The following is a 17200-nucleotide window of genomic DNA, read 5'->3' as shown; positions in this document are numbered from 1 at the left end:
TGTGTGTTAGTCTCCAGAGGCATTTTCATGCATCTTCTGTCTTCCTTCTTTCTGTCCCCGTGACTTCCTGTTTGGACTGAAGACTTTTTTTGTTGAGTCAGTGTGTGTGGATCCAGAGGTCATAGCTGCAAACATTGTGGTGAGTACTGGAAAGTTTGCTTTAACTGCTTTAAGTCTGGAGGCTTTGAAGTCAGGAGTTTAAAGTAGCTCAGTATTTTTAAAACTACATTAGAAGAGCTTCCGATAGGAAAAGTCATTCCCATTAACAGCACGTTTTTCCTTTTCATTTATTTTCCTATCCGTGTATATGCTAATGCAGACATTCAGTTCTATGAAGAATAGGTGTTTTTGCTCTATGTGTATTTTTATTAACTTTCAGAAAATATGTTTGCGTGTCCTGTTTTCTTCTCGCAACTCGTGTTTCTTTAAACTTCTCTTGAAAAAAAAAAAAAAGGCAGACAAACTCATGTACTCCCCTGGTTTTATTTAAAATAGCAAGTGAAACTGGGTAGCCCGGACTATGTTGATTGTAGTAATGATGAAGCAACAGAAGATTTCATGAAGAGAATAGAGTGCTACAAGAACTCCTATGAGACTCTAGATGAAAACCTTGACAAGTAAGTGGTGGGATAATACTGAGGTCACAATGGCGGTATCTTAAGATGTTTCTTTAGGGGATGGAGCATCCCTTTGGAGACTGGGGTTTTCAAATCATGGTGTTTTTGATGGTTTCAGCTTTCTTATCTCGGGCCAATTAGAGAGAGTAGATTATGGAGGTATAGCCTGGAAACTTGGTTGCTTGAGGAAAATTGGCTAATAGGTCTACTCTGGGACAATATTCTTTCCTGTTTCCCGACTTGGAAGATGGTACGGTTCTTCTGGACTAGAGGCTGCATTTAAAAATGATTCCAGACTAGCTGTAGTGGCTGGCTGTTATTTTTTATTAGAGTATAGAGAAGACCTGAGCGATTTGGAAACATAACTTCAATTTGTTGATGTGGCTGAGATGAATTTTGAACGCATCCGTCCTGCAAAGTGTGACTTCCAAATTTATTTATTTGACTGTGCAAATAATCCTGCAAACTCAGGAGAAACGTGAGAAACGTTCATAGCTAGTTTATTTGTCCTTCTTCCAAAGCATTCAACTGTTTTTTGTTCAGGTTCAACGCTTGAAAATGAGGTAGAGATGAGTCACGTTCTTGGTGCAGTCTGGGTCTTTCAGTATGGGAACTTGAGCTGCGCTCGCGCCAAGGATGTCCCTCTCCTGGTTCGTTGAAGGGCCAGCGCTATAGAGAAGGCTGAGGTGCATTTTAATGTAATTGAGTGTAAGCAATGTGAAGCTGGTTCAGTCAGCTCAACTCATGCGTGTACTCTCTGTGGTGGACCCAACAGTTGTGCCTGTGTGGATCAGTAATGATTAACTCCAGAGAACGACGTCAAAGATAAAGCGAGGATGCTTGCTTCTTATCACCGTCATTTGTTCTTACTATAAATTTTCTTATTTTCTTATGGTGTGACATATGAAATGCATCGCTAAAAACCAGCCAGGGTTTATTTTAGGCTTTAAAAGTTATAGTCTCTGTGATGCTGGGATAAGATAGCGGTGTGGGGTAAATTATAGTACTGTGAATAAGCAGCTGTTAGTAGGGTGTTTGAAAAAAAGATCTTGCTTCCGGCTAGTCCTTCTGGTGCTGTGATTTTCCTGGAAAGGTTCGTTGAGATGGGTAGCCAGTGACCGTGCCTTGCGGTCCCTGTGCACGATCAAGACATGCATGTGCTGTGGGAAGTTCGTAGCCTGGAGAACAATGTCTTGGTTTTATGCTGCGCGAGGGGGTAGGAGGATCCTGGTACAGGCTAATAAAAACCGTGTGGAATCTTACATATGCTTTTGTTTGCTGGTGAAAGGGATCTTTCCTATATTAAAATTATGGACGTTGGAAGGAGTTACCTTGTGAACAGAGTCATGGATCACATCCAGAGCCGGATTGTCTACTACCTCATGAATATCCACGTGACTCCTCGGTCAATCTACCTCTGTCGACACGGAGAAAGCGAGCTCAATCTGAAAGGGAGAATAGGAGGAGATCCTGGGCTGTCCGTCAGGGGGAAAGAAGTATGTACCTCCTACGCTGCTGTGACTTGGGGCTTTGTGGATATATGTGCATGCTGTGTTGTGCAATTGCAGCTTCCTTCCCCCTACTCCCTTTTCCTCTTAACACATTTTTGAAGGATTTCTTAGTTACGTATGTGGGCAGTGGCGCCTGGGTGTTGCAATTTGGTGTATGCTCTTTTATTGGTCTTTCGTTCCATTCCTCGAAATTTCTGTTTATCCTAGAGCGCAGAGCAGTGGCAAAGGAGGCTTTGTTTTTTACTGCCTGATTTTTCATCCTGATGTGCTGGATAATCAGGAGGGTTCACGAGCTAAAGGCGAAAGGAAAATTCCTGGCGATAAAGATGTGGGACCCGCAGTAGATTTGTGTCTTCCTGGTACTCCTTTCCTTCCCTCCCCTGTTCCCCTTGGCTTAACAGCAAGTGTTGCGTTTTTAGCAAAAGCCTTGACAAAGCCTTTTGGAAAAGCTGCAGTGGGTTTAGGGAGGCCCGGAGCCTGCGGCTTCCAGGCTGAACGCAGTAGGTTGGCTCTGAGCCCTCGTTCAGCCTCCCGTGTTTTTTCTTTCAGTTTGCCAAAAGCTTGGCGCAGTTTATTAATGAGCAAAATATCAAAGATCTGAAGGTTTGGACCAGTCAGATGAAAAGGACGATTCAGACTGCCGAAGCCTTGGGAGTGCCTTATGAGCAGTGGAAGGTTTTGAACGAGATAGATGCAGTAAGTTCTTCTTTTCTAAATGTCTGATAAGTTGCTTTGTTTGCTGGGGAAGAAGGAAGTGCTTCATTTTGCAATAGTAAGGCTTTTATGGGACGGAAGGTTGTTAAAGCGGTAGCGCTAGAGGCTGGAAAAATAGTGATTAATTCCTCTTAACAAGATTCAATATTTTCTGAAAGTTGCCATAATCAATTTAGCTTCAGTTTGTCTTTCCCATTTGACTCCCCAGTCAAAGTGGTGATGCTGAGTAATTTTTGGTAGATGGAGGTTAGAAAGCAAAAAGCCTTGTGGGCGTTTGGCACTTTCCAGCTGCACTTGTGGGATATGTAAGCCGTTGAGATAGCTAAACTGTAGCCTTGCTCATACAGTGATGTCACTTGCCGTTATAGGTAAGCTCACTCATATACTGATTTGCTGATCCATTCTACCCACGTCTGGCTCCGACTGAATGTCTGGTTCATATTGTGCAAAGATTTTAGTTTTGGACATCAAAGAGCAATACAATATATTTGTTAAAGGACATTTATATTTGGTTGTATTATAAGAGTGATACTTGCTTTTTGTGCTGTTGGAAATAGGGGCTTTTTAATTGTTTTTATTACCTATAGGGAGTGTGTGAAGAAATGACATATGAAGAAATACAGGAAAATTACCCGCTCGAGTTTGCACTGAGAGACCAAGACAAATACAGATACAGATACCCTAAGGGAGAGGTACGCTGTCTTTTCTCTCTTAAGGTGAAGGACTTCCATGTCTTCTTAAATACACGCGTGCTAGCTGTAAGATGGAAAAAATACATTTCTGAGTACATAAAAAGGTTGCTCCTTTCTCCAGGTGAAAGCACATAGCAACTTGCAAGTATCGAGGCCAGACCGTTTAGCGTTGATTCAGGGCTTGAAAGATGACATCAAATGTAAAAAAAAGCAGTCGAGAGATTTGATCTTGTTAGCATCATTTCTGTGCTGGTCCCTCAGCAGGAGAAATGATGGCAAGGCTTCAACTTATTGCATGCGCATACCTACTGTCAAGATGCTCCTTCCGTTGTCGTCGTCATCGTAGATGATGGTTATGTTGCATGCAGTTGTGGCTGAAACGCTATGGAAATCTGTAGGCCTGTTGGTCTTTAATAAACCCCTAGGAAAATAACTTGCTGAGAGCGTTTCTAAAGCAAACTCATTACAGTGGGGCAGTTACTGGAGGGCCGCACGGCCTGCCTGTGGGCGCTGAAGGCCCAAAACTCGGGGCAGCGGGGAGCGGTTGCACAGCTTTCTTACGGTTCGTTTTTAACGTGCTACGTGATTCTCTTCTCCTCCGCAGTCCTATGAAGACCTTGTCCAGAGGCTGGAGCCAGTCATTATGGAGCTGGAAAGGCAGGAGAACGTGCTTGTCATATGTCACCAAGCTGTCATGCGCTGTTTGCTTGCGTATTTTCTCGACAAGCCTGCAGGTAATTCTCTGCTACGTTAGAAATAGTCTGGTTTTTTTCCTGTTGAGGTATCTTGAAACTTTGCCAGCTGAGGTCCCAAATTCTAACAAAAAGCCTTTTCCGTGTTTGACCCGCTCCTGTTACTTGTCAGGGGTTTTTGTGGAGCTAGTTATTTGAAACGCTGCAGTGTTTGTTTTTCTCCTCTCTTTTAATTGCGTGCTAGGAAAGAAAATGGATGCGCTGTCAGTTAAAAAGAGGCTTTTAAATGGTTGGCCTGTAAGGCTACAGAAAAGTTAAAGTATTCACGTAATCTGTATTTCATATGTCATTTGTTGTTCGATTTCTCAGAACAACTGCCTTACCTCAAGTGCCCGCTGCATACTGTCTTAAAGCTAACCCCCGTGGCTTATGGTAAGTAGTATTTCCAAAAACTTTAAATATCCTGTTGGCAGATACTAACGTCCAGGTCATCAGTAAAGTTGGAGTATTTTAATTAAAACATTTGAAATGTATCTTGCTATAAAACGGAATGGAGCTATTAGGCTTGGGGTCATACGTACACCTGTACAGCTTTCCTGAAGTCGGTGAATCCTTCGGGTTATATTTGCTTCGCGTTATGCCAGAAAATACGTAGGGGTTAGCGGAGGTGTGCGACTGCCAGTAGTGGCTGCGGCTGCGGAGGGACGAGCTGCTTGCGTGGTGCACGTTCATGCTACTGCTTTCATTTCTTTGGCAAACTCGGCCACTTAAATGGCTCTGGCACGGTGAGATTTCAGTTTTTATCGATGTGCTTGAGGGCATTGCTCTTTAGAAGACAGGCAAAGCCAAATTAGGGGGGTTTAACATCTTCTCAGGGGTGTTCCCCTGTTACCCTTAAGTAACTGTTTCGTTTTCCTGAAGTATTTGTGCATGGACCTTCACGCTAGCAGGAGGTGGTTGCTAGCAGCATCTCGGCTGGTGCCTGGTGGCACGTGCTTGCCGGCGGTTTGAATCGGCGCTGAGCTCGGGGGGTTCGGAGGTTTGGCGCTCGCTAGCGGCGCGCGCTGCTCGGAGAAGGTCCCGCTTTCAGGCCGATTGCTAATTCTCTTTTGCCTGTCTGCTGCTGGTTTTCTTGAAGTGACGGCTTGACTGTGTGCTCCGATAACCTTCAGAAAGTTGTTTCTAGGCGAGGAGGAACGTCTGCTTAGCTTAGCAGGGAACGGAGGGCCGAAAACGGTGGTCGAGTTTTTCCGAGCGAGTCCTGCAACATGCAAAGCTGCCTATGGTTATCAGCTGTGAAAAAAAGCAGGCTCGAGCCATCCATTGGGTTTGGTGACGTTCCAGATGAGACAGACAAAACAGCTGTTCAGTTGTGAAGTGCTGTGATTTTAATGGCGGTGGTGTCCTGCGATGAAGAGCAGCAGCCTGAGCTTTGGTGACATCTGGTGTTCCCGGGCTTGCAGGACAGGTTGCGGCCTTGAACGTATACATTTAAAACTGTCTTTTGGGAAAAATTAAAAGAAAAGGTTAATTTTTAGGAAACTGGATTCTCTCAAGTCACCGTTCTTGGACTGTTTCTTAGGGAAGTTTGGGGGTTATTTCTTTTAAGGGCACGTTAAGGGAGTGGATTGAGTAATTACCTTTCTCTAAGTGGGTCAGCTTATGCTAAATGATATTTATCTCTTCTGACTTGATGGTTTTTCTTATTTTTGCCTGGAGTTTTCTGTCGTTGGGCTAAGGGGAGCAGTCCCTTTCTCGACGTTAGCTTTGAAGTCCCGTTTAGCTGCTGGGGTTGGAGCTCTTGTTTTGCGTGCATAGGGGAACGGGGGTTACTAACAACTCCTAATCATCCTCAAGTTTTTAAAAAATGAGAGCAATATTTAAAATCAGTATTACAATGAAATTCTAATAAGCCTAGGGTGCTTAAAAACAAAGCTGCAAGTAGGAACTTTCTGATGGCTTGTTGTTGCTCATGTATGTTCAAAAAATGCGCATTTGTGTTTCGATTTTCAAAACAATAAAAATAAAGCTAAGGTGAGACAGTGAGATGGGTTCTCTGTTTGGGACCAATATTGATTCTCGTGCAGCTGATTCGTTTTCCGGCTAAAGCTCTTCAGAATTTAGGAAATTCTGGTGCAAATCACAAGAGGAGCGGGAGTTGCCTTCACCCATTTAAAATTTGGTTGCATGTCAATTTAAAATTAGATTGCGTCTTTACAGTGGTAAAGCAGACCGAGTTTTTACAGTTTTTAAAGCAGACCGAGTCTAAAAATGTGTTTTCTGTTGGCAGGATGTAAAGTGGAATCCATATTCCTGAATGTGGAAGCTGTAAACACGCACAGAGACAAACCCGAGGTAAGAACGTGTGTCAGGTCGGAGACCTCGAAGCGATGCACCAGCCGAGCTGACTTCTGTTGTCCTTAGAAACGATCGTACAACTCTGCTGAACGTGGTTAATTTTACATAGAAGCTTTATACCAGCTTGCTGCTGAGAAAGGAAATGTTCTTTTTGTTGAGCCAGTGTCTTACCTATGTGCTCCAGCAGCTGCTGTTTTGTATCTTCCAAAAAGATACAGGATATGTGTATAGACAGATGCAGTGTCAATCTGAAAACTGTACAGTTCTTCCGGTCTTTGTCCGTCAGCGTGAGTAAGTAGAGCGCGGTCAGAGATACGCTGCTACGAACGCCCCGCTTATTTTGGAGAGGGCGGATAACGGACGCATCAGCTCTTTCATCCCCGCCGTCGTTGCCCCTTACTTAGAAGCGCGGTCCTGCGGGCGCTCCCCGTGTCCCGCGGACGGCGAGCTCTCGCGATGCAGCGAGCACCTCGGGAAAGGAGAACCGAGCGACGGGGTGTCGGAGCGCGGCGGCTTCCTCCTCTCCCGGCGCGTGGCTCACGTCTTCAGTAGAGGTATACGTGCTCGCGCGTTGCCAGCAGCTTGGGTTTTGCGGTGCCTGCGGGAACGCTAGTTCGGGGTGAAAAGGAACGTAAGGATAAATGAGTCTCTGGGTGCGTGTGCAGTTAGGCGCAGGACGTGAAAGACCTTCGTTACATCAGGGCGTGCGTTTGTGGCAGCTGTGCGTGAAGGGATCTGCAAAGGAGTTTTGTTTTGATGGCTTGGGTGTTCCCGAGTTGTGCAGATACAGACTTTTGGTCGCTTTTAGCCAAGGCTTTTTTCCATCAAATAGCTGTATTGATGGCTTTCCCCTTCTCCCCTTTGCCTTTGTGCTTTACCCCCCTCAGGTCTTCGCCTGTTAGGTTCAGGAAAGCCGCTGTGTTTCCGCAGTGCCTGCAAGGTGTTGAATAAGCGCGGTGAAAATAAATTAAGATATCCGGGAGCTGGTGTCCGCGATGAAGTATTAAGTAACTTAGATCAAGTGAGCATTTTTTAGTTTCTCCAGTAAAACACCGAGGCTGAATTTACACCTTGCTAATATTTTGGGGGAGTTGCCATTAGATATAGCAGTCAGCTAACTGAAGGTGTGAATTTTGGGGGGTAAGCTCTGCCTCGGTCGCCAAACGCGTCTTGCAGAGCTAGGTGCTCCCGCTGGCGTTGGCGCCGGGTAGCCGCGTCTCAGGTGCACAGAAGGGATTATGCAGATGGTTGCACTGCCGTGGACACGAAGCTGTTTGTTTGTTTAGAAAAGAAACAGATTGGTTTCAATGAATTTAAAAATAAAAAAGGAGGAGCAGAGAACGTTGCACCCAAAAGCCCCAAACACCCTTCCCAAAGAAACCCAAACCAGGGAAGTATGGGCCCTGTTACCTTCTCAGGTAAAGCTGGATGAAGGACTGCGTTGATTCTGCCTGCGTGTAAGTGCTGCTCAGAGGACCGTCAATACTTCAAAAGCCTTTCGTTTACAAAACCGATGAACATGCTGTAAAATTAAATTCTCAGATACTCTCTTGCAGCCAAAGCGTTTAATTAGACGCAGCGTTACGGGTAATCACGCCGTTAAAACAAGGAGGCTGCTTGACCAGGAGTTGCCCGGTGGGCTGTTCTGCGGTCCCTGGCCGACGGAGGCGTCCAGAGCGGGGTGGCTGGTCCTTGCCTGCGTTAGCTGACAAGCCGCGTTTTCACGTTGCGGAAACGCAGGCGAAGTGCGAGATCGATTAGCTTACGGGACGTGTAAACTTCGTTACATAAGGCTGATTTGTCGGAAAGGGATTTAACGCGAGCGTCCGTCAGCGTTGTGAGCGCTTTGAGTGCCTGAGCTTTTCCGTCGAAGGAGCCGAGCGTTTCTCCTGAAGATAATTCAGTGGAATTTGGCTGTTGCTTGGGTCCTCTCTTTGGGCCAGAAAAGAAGCAGCGGGGTGAGACGTCTGCTTTGCACCTCCGTCTCGGTCAGCGAATGACAGATAGGGAGGTTGCTCGTAGCAAGAAAACCAACCCCAACCCGCTTTTCCCTTTCGGGGGAGAGGGAGGTGTTGTGGAAAGCTGAGGTTGCTTCCCGCACCGTGCGACCAATAAACTCACGAAGCCCGTCAGCTTGAAGCTTGGAGAATGGCTTACAAGAATTGGCAGTGTTTTGGCCGAAATCAGGCCAAACCTTGGCCCAAGGCCTTGAACGCGAGTTGTCGTGGTTTGTATCCTTGGTACTAGGGAGAATCGCAGTTTAGCTGTCGCTTGAGGTTTAAAGGAGGTGACGCCAGGACAGGCCCGCTGGTGGGCCACGATGGCACGCCGTGGTAGACCCGATTCCCAAGGCTCGGCCGGCCCGGCCGCAGCCCACGCTCTGCTTCCTAGCCCTGACCGTTTGCTGTGCTCTCCTTTTGGCTTTTTTTTGAGCAATTTGCTGCACTGAACCTGACTTTCTTTTTCCCCCCCCACAACCACCTCTGCAAAATCAGGTGAGATCTAGTCAGTGTGATCAGTCTTGAGCTGGTAACATGTCTGGGAAGAGATTTTTTTTTTAATTTTTTTTTTAATTTTCTCAAGTGTAGGATTGGTACTTTCATATTACCCGTAATGCAAACAAACGGAAAATCTTCCTTTGGGAAATAAGTGTGTGACATAGTTCAGGAAACCACGGAAAGTTCGTGGGACTCAAGTGCTTATTTTGAATAGAAGCGTATGTGCTTAAGTACATGTTTAAGTGGATTCCTGCTTGGGCCCATAAAAGACTTCCTCCCAAATATGAATAAATTCCTTTTTGGTAATATTATCAGCATGGGACCAGTGATTGCAGTAAATATGTTTTCCTGCTGTCTAGCCCAGGGACACCAACTAGCTCTCTCTGAGGAGGGGGGGAAAATCTCTGCTTTTAAATAAATGCAGCTGTATACTTGTGAAGGAAGCTGAGATTTGTGTTGCTCTTACTGCTGCATGATAAATATTCTCCTCTGTATTTTGATTATTACACAGAACGTAGACATTTGCAGACCTCCTGAGGACGCTCTTGTAGCAGTCCCTGCTCCTCAGTGAATCCTGTGTCCTGAGCAACTCTCCAACTGGGCGTGCTGCTTTCATCCTACTGCTTCAAAATAAGTTGAAAAACGAATCCTTCCAATCACTTTGAAATAAGAATAAAAAGGAAAAAAAAAACCCAGACCGAACAGCTCGGGCCCCAGAGTGCTTGTTTGTGTAGCGCACGGCTTGAAAAAACTGCCAAAGCATGATAAAGCTGTATTGGCGTCGGTTCATGTACGTGGGTGAGTTGCTCCCCGTTAACTGGCTGTCCCCGGAAACGCTGTTTTTCTCGATTGCTGTAAGCTAATGACGGTGCAGCATCGACCTGAAAACTGCTGTCACGGCCAGCCGTCATTTGATGTTGGTTGAAGCGGGTTTAGTTAGGAAAGCCACGAAGTAGAACAGCCTGCGTAAGATGATAAAAAGTTTGAAGTTTTGTTTTCTGGACGCCGGTATTGGCTGTTTCGGTGCCCCCGGGAGCGACCGGACCGCTCTGTAGCATAAAATAACAATTCATAGTTACTGTAAAATTTTAGTCCTGCTGAGCCGTAGCGCTAGTTCTCTAGATGCGCTAAGTAAGGACGTGCTGTTTGGAAGAGGCTCGCGAGCTTCCGCGTGGCTCCGCTTGTTCAACGTGCAGGAACGCGTGTAAACCTGTTTAATATACAACTCTCCTTAACGGCTGTTTTGCATCAAGTAGGCTTTAGCGTTTGCCAACCGGCTTGCTGGCCCTGGAGAAGAACGTGAGTTTCCCCAGCTTGAGCTGGGCCGTTTGCCGCACGGGGAGCGTGGACTTCCCTGCAACAGGGTCTGCAGTTTGCAGAGGCGGATGGCATTCGGGAAAGCCCTGCGACGATGTGGTGCCGGACACAACTAAAGAACCTGCTGACCGGAGAGACTCCCACGATACGCCGCTGGATGTTTAATTTTGTCCTAGGCCGGGAATAGGAGAACCGGAACTATTTTCCTCTCTCTCTGTGAGCTTGACGTGACTTGCGTGTCACTCCTCTGAGCTTTAGTTGCCCCGGCCTCTTCGAATGTGCGTTAGGAGGAAAAAACACCCTGGAGGACCTCGCTTGCGGAGTGAATCAGCGAATCTACCCGGCGGTTGGGCAACATCCCTGCGAGGTACGGAGGGACGTTGGCCATAGGCAGGTGCCGGGGGCTGTGTTAAGACGGCTTTGGACGCTTTCGTCTGTGTGGTTCCAGACTAAGGAAATAACGTGCGATTTGAAACTAAATTTTCAGGGACGCTAAAATCTTCCCAGGCTTCTGTTGCCGCCGCCAGCCCGGTTTCCTGGGGCTGGGCCTGCCTTTAGCACTGAAGCTTATTGTTCTCCTCGCTGAGCCTAACCCTCGCTGCGCAGATGTTTTAAGAGCGGTTTTGCCCTTTTAAGTGGGCTCCTCTTATGGCAGTGGAGTGGATTGCTTAATGGTCCTTTCCGGATTGTTTGGCAGAAGAAAGGCCTAACGTTGGGCGGAAGTTCACTCTGCGGATCGCCAGGGCAAAGCCAGCTGGCGAGAGCCCTGTATTTACGTCATGCCGTTTATGCCTCTGTTCTGCGCTCGTTCTTTAGAGCCGACCGGCCCTTGCTACCCTTATCGGTTAAGGCTTTCTGCGTGGCTCCTTTAGCGCTGGACCGTGGGCTGCCGCCAGCCAAGGCTGAGCGCGGGAGCGTGCCGCCGGCAAGGGCGTAGCGGGCGGTAGGGAGGCTGTACCTCAACTGCCTCCTGAGTTGAGGCAGTTTGAGGGTTTTTATTCTTGCCCGTCTGCAATTATTTTTTGTTCACATTGTCTAAGAAAACCTGGCTTTTTGGAGTTTAAAATGAGATGTGCCTGATGGCTCTGGCTAACTTGATGCTGCAAAGACTTTGCTTGCCTTGGTCACATATGCCCAAATGGATGGGTAGAAATACTGCTTTAAAAAAAAAGGGTACTTTTTTTGTTTTTATTCCCACTCCTGTATTTTCCGAGCTCTCCAGAAGGTGTTGGTGTTGATGCATCACAGTAGTAATGGTCTTTTCGTGGAGTGGTGATTTTGTTCAGGCGTGCTGAGTACGGGCTTGCTTTTAGCAGTGGCACCTTCTGATCCCGAAGACTCCTCCGAGCAGGAAAGCGTTGGCCACTGAAGGGCCTGTTAGACCCTTTCTGAGCCTCGCTCCATCTGGTCTTGCAGTCAGGTATCTTAGACGCATGTCTAAAATGACCCAGGAACCCTAGGCAGAGTTGAGCTTTTTCGGGGCGATGGTTCAGTATGCTTCTCTTCTACCTCCTTTTCCCCTTTGCCTTTATGCAGATTGAAGGACTTGCTCTCAGCTGTCTTGATTGCGAATTTTTCCTCCTGGGTCTCTCTCAGTTGCCAGAACGCTGCTTTCGTCCCATGCAGCTTAAGGCAAGGAGAGGTATCTTCTACCTTGTCTTGACCACACTGTTTCTGTTCAGTTTCATGGTTATAGCTGTCTAGTTCTTGCTGCTTGTGGATTAACTTCTGGTACCCCTAGGGTACATCGTGCTCCTTTTAATTGCTTTTGAATCAACAGCAGATGCTCCACTTGAAAGATTTCCGCCAATGTTCTTTGATTGCCCGTGGAGACGCTCATGCAATCATAGTTCCAAGGAATTACCGGATATGTTGACTGTGTTCCAAATGTTACGTCAGTTCCTAAGAAAAATTGAGAAAAATGAAACAAATGCCAGCATGTTTTTTGTTTTTGTTTTTTCCCCATGGTGGTCGTGCAGAGTTTGGCTTGTTTTGCCAGGTTCTTGGACAGATGGTGGCACCGTTGCTGTGGCCTGTGTGGCCAAAGGGGTGCTACCTGTAGGAGCGCCTTTCTGAAACAGGACTTGCTCAATCTTTTTTTGTTTTGTTTTTCGGTTTTTTTGTCTTTTTTTTTCCCCAAAGAGAGAGGTTAGAGCGGGGCAGGAAGCGGGCTGGTGGGCGAAGAGATTCGCAGAACTTGGCCAACCCGGCCCCGCGGTGTTGGGGCAGGTGTTGTCAAAACCTTCTGCGTTGTGTGTTCAGGGTGGAAAACGGGCCGCTTTGCCCAAGGGCTTGAAAGCTGATTTGAGAGGAAAGGACCGATGTCGACGTAGGCGAATCGGTGAGGACAAAAACGATGTAGGCACATTTCGACCCCCAAATCAAACCTAGCAGTGCTCCTCGTCTCCTGTACTGATAAGAAACGACTGAAAATCCTAGAAGTGGGGGTTGGGGAGGGGAGCGAGCCGCTTTTCGAGTTGATGCGTTTTGATGATGGAGTGGTGCACGCAGTCTGGTTCTCCCTCTCTGTCTACTAGCGAGATCCTCCTTTTCCTTGAGTTGCGTTTGCACTGAAGAGACTTGCCTTGAAAGCAAAAGCTAATAGATGCGGTTGCAAAACCACTGAAACTGCTTATCTGATGCCAGTGCGGCATCTGCCAAGAGGCCCACGCCTCCTGAAATGAATTTAAACGTTGCATTACCGGATCCTTAGGAAGTCCTTCCAATGACTTAACTGCTTCCAAACAAGACCAGAATTAACGTTATAGTTGTTGTTAAGTAGTTTTTTCCCGACGTGTGCCCTAAAGAAAGGAGAAATGGGTTTCCAATTTTGTCAGTTATTTTTGTTGTCTGGTTTATGACCTTTGCCGTGTGCTTTTCTCTCTTATCCTGTGTGGGTGTCTGAGCCGCTAGAAGGTAGTGGTTAAAAAAAAAAAAAATCTTAAAACATAAAACAAAGTCACCTGCGATGGTGTGCGGAGGCACCGACTGTCCTACCGAAGCCAGTGAGATAGGTCTCTTTTTGATGCTTTTTTTGGCAGCCTGCGGTTAGGTATTGGAGAGACTCGGGCTCTGCGGGGCACACCATGGCTGGGGAGGAGGTTAAGCGTGGCTTCCCAATGACATTTATGAAGCTGGGACCTTTTCTCTTGCTCCTCAAAACGTTTTGAGGCAATAAGCGTTAAAACCTGCTCGTCTTTTGCCTGCGCCATAGCGGTAATTTAAGCAAAACGCCCGTGAGACCCTCGCTTTGAGATCTTTTTGTCTTGTCTTTCGCAGAACGTAGGCGTGGATCGGTCCAGGGAAGAAGCGTTGCGGACGGTACCGAACCACCTATAGCTCCCGCTCCCGGCGGCGGCGACCCTTCCCCACCGCAAGAGCGCTAGGGAACGGCTCAGGGCCGCGGGAGCGGAGGAGGCGGCGCCGAAAGTCAACGGAGCTGGGAGCAAGGCGCCTCCCCCTCGCTTTGAGACGTTTTGAATGTGATTCTGCTTCTTCGGAGAGAACCCGTCGTTCTGGATAACTCGCCGGGCCGAAAGGTATCAGTAAGGACTAAAAAGATTTCTGGGAAACGGAGTGTAGCCGGTTTTAAATTTTCGTGTATAAATCTGTAGAGTTTCCGTGGTTTTTAGTGTTCATCTGTGGATGCTGCAAAGTGGTTAATTACCCATGTCAATTTTACTGTCAGGTTTTAACTAGCCTTTACTTTCTACGTGTTTTTCCAAGAGTCCTTTTATTTTTACTGTGAACGATTGCCTAGAATTAGATGGAGGGCTTTTTTGATGGCGTATTTAATATATGTGAAATTCTGCGTTTTGGGCATTGGAAGCTCCATGTTGTAAAACTACTTTGGGTTGGAAAGCGTGGTCAGCTGTGTTATCGTCTGGGTTTTGAGCTGAGCTTAGGTTTGCCAACCGAAACGTAAATGTTTTGGAAAAGGGGAGACTTTCCCCTCTGTCACAACCGTGCAACCATTAGAACTAGATTTCCCTTCCGGAAGCTTTTGCCGTTTCAGCAAGGTTTTAAATGTTTTCCGGACGCTGTATTTCGGACCACAGCGGAGGGACAGTATTAAATAATCCCTGGGGGGACACGGGAGTAAGTATCGACAGCATATATAATAAATCTCAAGAGAGCGCAGTGTCCGTTCTGCTGCTGTTGCAGCGCAGGATGAACGGCTTTTCTGAGAGCTGGAGGGAAAGGACTCAGCCTGCCGAAGGCTAGAGATGCTGCTCGTCTCCAAGCGCTGTGATTTTTAGGTGTTTTTTTGGAATGAATTCCAACATAAACTGTATACTTTTCCTTATAGCCACGTTTAGTGCATACGTAAGGAAAGAGTCGAGAAAGGTTTAGTGGAGTTTAACCCTTCTAACGACTCGTGCCCGAAAAAAACAGAGTGAATTCTGAAATTTGTTTTTTTTTTTAACATGGTACACCCACCTTTTTCTTTTCGTTTGTTGGTTTTTAAAAGCCAACGTCCCCCACTGCCCTTCCTTGCTGCCCTTTTATACTTCTCTGAGAAACTCCAGCGCTAAAAGTGGAGTTTGCTGCGTCTGTCGAGGCCGATCCCGTGCTAAGTCGACGTATATTGTGTATGCGCGTTCCTGGACAACCGCGGCAAGCTGGCAGCACGGTGCCTGGTCTTCGTTCTTGAAACGGGGAGAACTACCATTGGCATGTGTGTTTTGGGGGTTTTTTTTAGTTGACTTTCCAATTAATTGAACTTTCGCCCCATGTGCTGTTGATTTATTTGCTCAGTTGCCCCTTTGCGGGCAAGGGCTAAACGTGTTTTGTCTGTGCAGGGTTTGTGAAATAACGTGCTGCTGCTGTGATTTGTTTTAGTAAGCTGATCTCGGCAATAGATTCGGCTCCGGAAGGAAGCCGTATAGCTAGGCTCCGTTTCGGAAGAGGAAAGCGTAGCATGCTAAATGACCAGAAACACTCGCCTCGAGCTCTGCCGTCTAAAGCTTTCTGTACGTGATCCGTGCGTTCAGTCCGGTGCGTGTGAGACCTTTATTAATTTAGCAGTGCTCGTAGCCGCTGTCTGAAGAGCGGGACCACGCGGCGCCGCTCGCAGCCCCGAAGTTCTTGATGCCCAGCAACCGAGGCCGCAGAAGCCTTGCCACCACGTTGGGGGCAAAAACGTGCAAATAGTTTCCCTCCGCCTCGGATTTCACGTGCGTTTCCCATGGGAGAGCGTAGCTCTGTTTTTGGGGCCGGCAGGAATAGCTTGAGGTGCGTCTCCCCCCTCTCCCCTCCTCTGTTTTACCTCTCCTGACTTTTCAGAGGTGCTGTACAATTCTTTAAGGCTAAATGTTTTATGTATAGTAGGGATTTTTATAGGCTGCTTTTGAATATACTGTGACGAGTGTTTTACTAAGTGGACGTTCGGTAAAAAGACTTGTACACAAGTGTAAATAAACTGTATGTTGATACTTGAAGAGGAAAAAAAAAAAGAAGTTGCCTGTTCTACTTCAGGAGCTAAATCGTTGGCTGCATCTGATCCTTTCTAGCCGGTGAAAGCAAACGTCGGCGGACCAAGAATGTAATTTTTAAGCGGGCGAGCGGTCGGTTCGGCCCGGCGCCTCGCTGCCTTTGCGGGGACACGCTGTGTGAACTGCGTCTTATCTTCGCGGTCTAAAAGCCGCCTCCATCCTCCCCCGCGCGATGCTAAGGGACCTGGCGTGGACGGGGGAGGTGGAAGCCTATTCCTGGCCTTGAGCGTTTTACCCGCTTTTATTTCACTATGCTCTGACTGTTAATGCACTCGCTGGCTCAGATGCAGTCTTCTGATGGGATTAAACTCTCTTTTCTTACATAGCTGGCCTTCATCTTAATCTTTTAGGCAAATGTAACCCTGTGACCTTTGATCCAAGTAATAAAGATCAAATGCTAGAAGGTGCGCGGAGCCGTGTTTCTTTCCTCGTTGGCTTACGCTAGCGAGAGCGCCGGTAACGTCCGCAGATTTCCAGCGCGCTCAAGGGGGCGAGGATCGCGCGGAAGCGAGCCTAGGAATCGAGGTCAACGCGCTCCCTCAGGCGCGAGCCGCTTCGCAGATGCAGCCATCCATCGGCCTGTAACTGAAGTAGCAGAAGCTCGGAAACTGAAGGAAAAGTTGGACGGGGCTTTCACATGAACTCAAGTCCGGGTTGGCGCCAAATGGAGAAGACCGGTAAGACTTAAGACTTTTCATCTAAGCTAGCCATTGGTATTGTAAGACGTTTGAGATCTGATTCACGCGCGCAAAGCTCCCGTGTTGTAACGCTGCCTTCCAAATGCTGCTGCTTTTTTGGAGAGCGCCGAACACCCCCAGGAAAATGCTGCCCTCCTGTGCCTATTGGCAGGTACTGGTTAGGTAGAGCGTATTTAATCTGATGCTACAGGCGTGTATGGCTTATCTTGCCTTTCTGAAGGGTGAAAGCAAAATTAATTAATATTTTGGAGTCAACGGCTCTCAAATTTTAATATCATCTTGTTCATTGTCTTATACGCTTGGATAGCATTCACGTGGGGTAGCTTATATCTTTTATGACCTATTCAGTGGTGGGTTTTTTTTGGTCAAGTCTTGTTTCAAATACAAGTTAGTGTGTCCTTGTTTTTTTTAAACTCTACTGTGTATTTATGTGCGTATGAGGGTATGAGGTTTTTTTGTTTTGTTTTGTTTTTGTTTAAGGAACGCTTTATAAGGCTGCTGTCTGGGCTTTAAAAAGGATTATTTCTTTAGTGCGTCCATCTCGATGGGCTTTGAGGAATTGGTGCTCATCCAGACTGAGCTGCTTTAGCTAATCAGTGTCCAGCAGG

General features: G+C 47.0%; 1 protein-coding gene across 8 annotated transcripts in view; it reads left to right on the top strand.

The window, feature by feature from the left end:
- Window positions 1-16297, top strand: part of LOC104147013 (6-phosphofructo-2-kinase/fructose-2,6-bisphosphatase 4) — a 42553-nt gene extending 26256 nt beyond the window's left edge. For 5 of the 8 annotated variants that reach the window (XM_068907247.1, XM_068907245.1, XM_009679353.2 and 2 more), the window contains exons 6-14: window positions 83-139; window positions 496-617; window positions 1906-2113; window positions 2678-2824; window positions 3430-3534; window positions 4139-4268; window positions 4596-4658; window positions 6517-6581; window positions 13679-16297. In XM_068907247.1, coding sequence (XP_068763348.1) covers window positions 83-139; window positions 496-617; window positions 1906-2113; window positions 2678-2824; window positions 3430-3534; window positions 4139-4268; window positions 4596-4658; window positions 6517-6581; window positions 13679-13738 — 957 coding nt within the window. In that variant the 3' untranslated portion in view covers window positions 13739-16297. The other 3 variants (XM_068907248.1, XM_068907244.1, XM_068907246.1) reach the window with 2 other exon arrangements.
- The last annotated feature ends 903 nt before the right edge of the window (window positions 16298-17200 follow it).

Source organism: Struthio camelus, chromosome 14 (genome assembly GCF_040807025.1).
Source record: "Struthio camelus isolate bStrCam1 chromosome 14, bStrCam1.hap1, whole genome shotgun sequence".
In the NCBI taxonomy this organism is placed as follows: Eukaryota; Metazoa; Chordata; class Aves; order Struthioniformes; family Struthionidae; genus Struthio; species Struthio camelus.
This window is presented reverse-complemented; position numbering and strand designations above follow the sequence as displayed.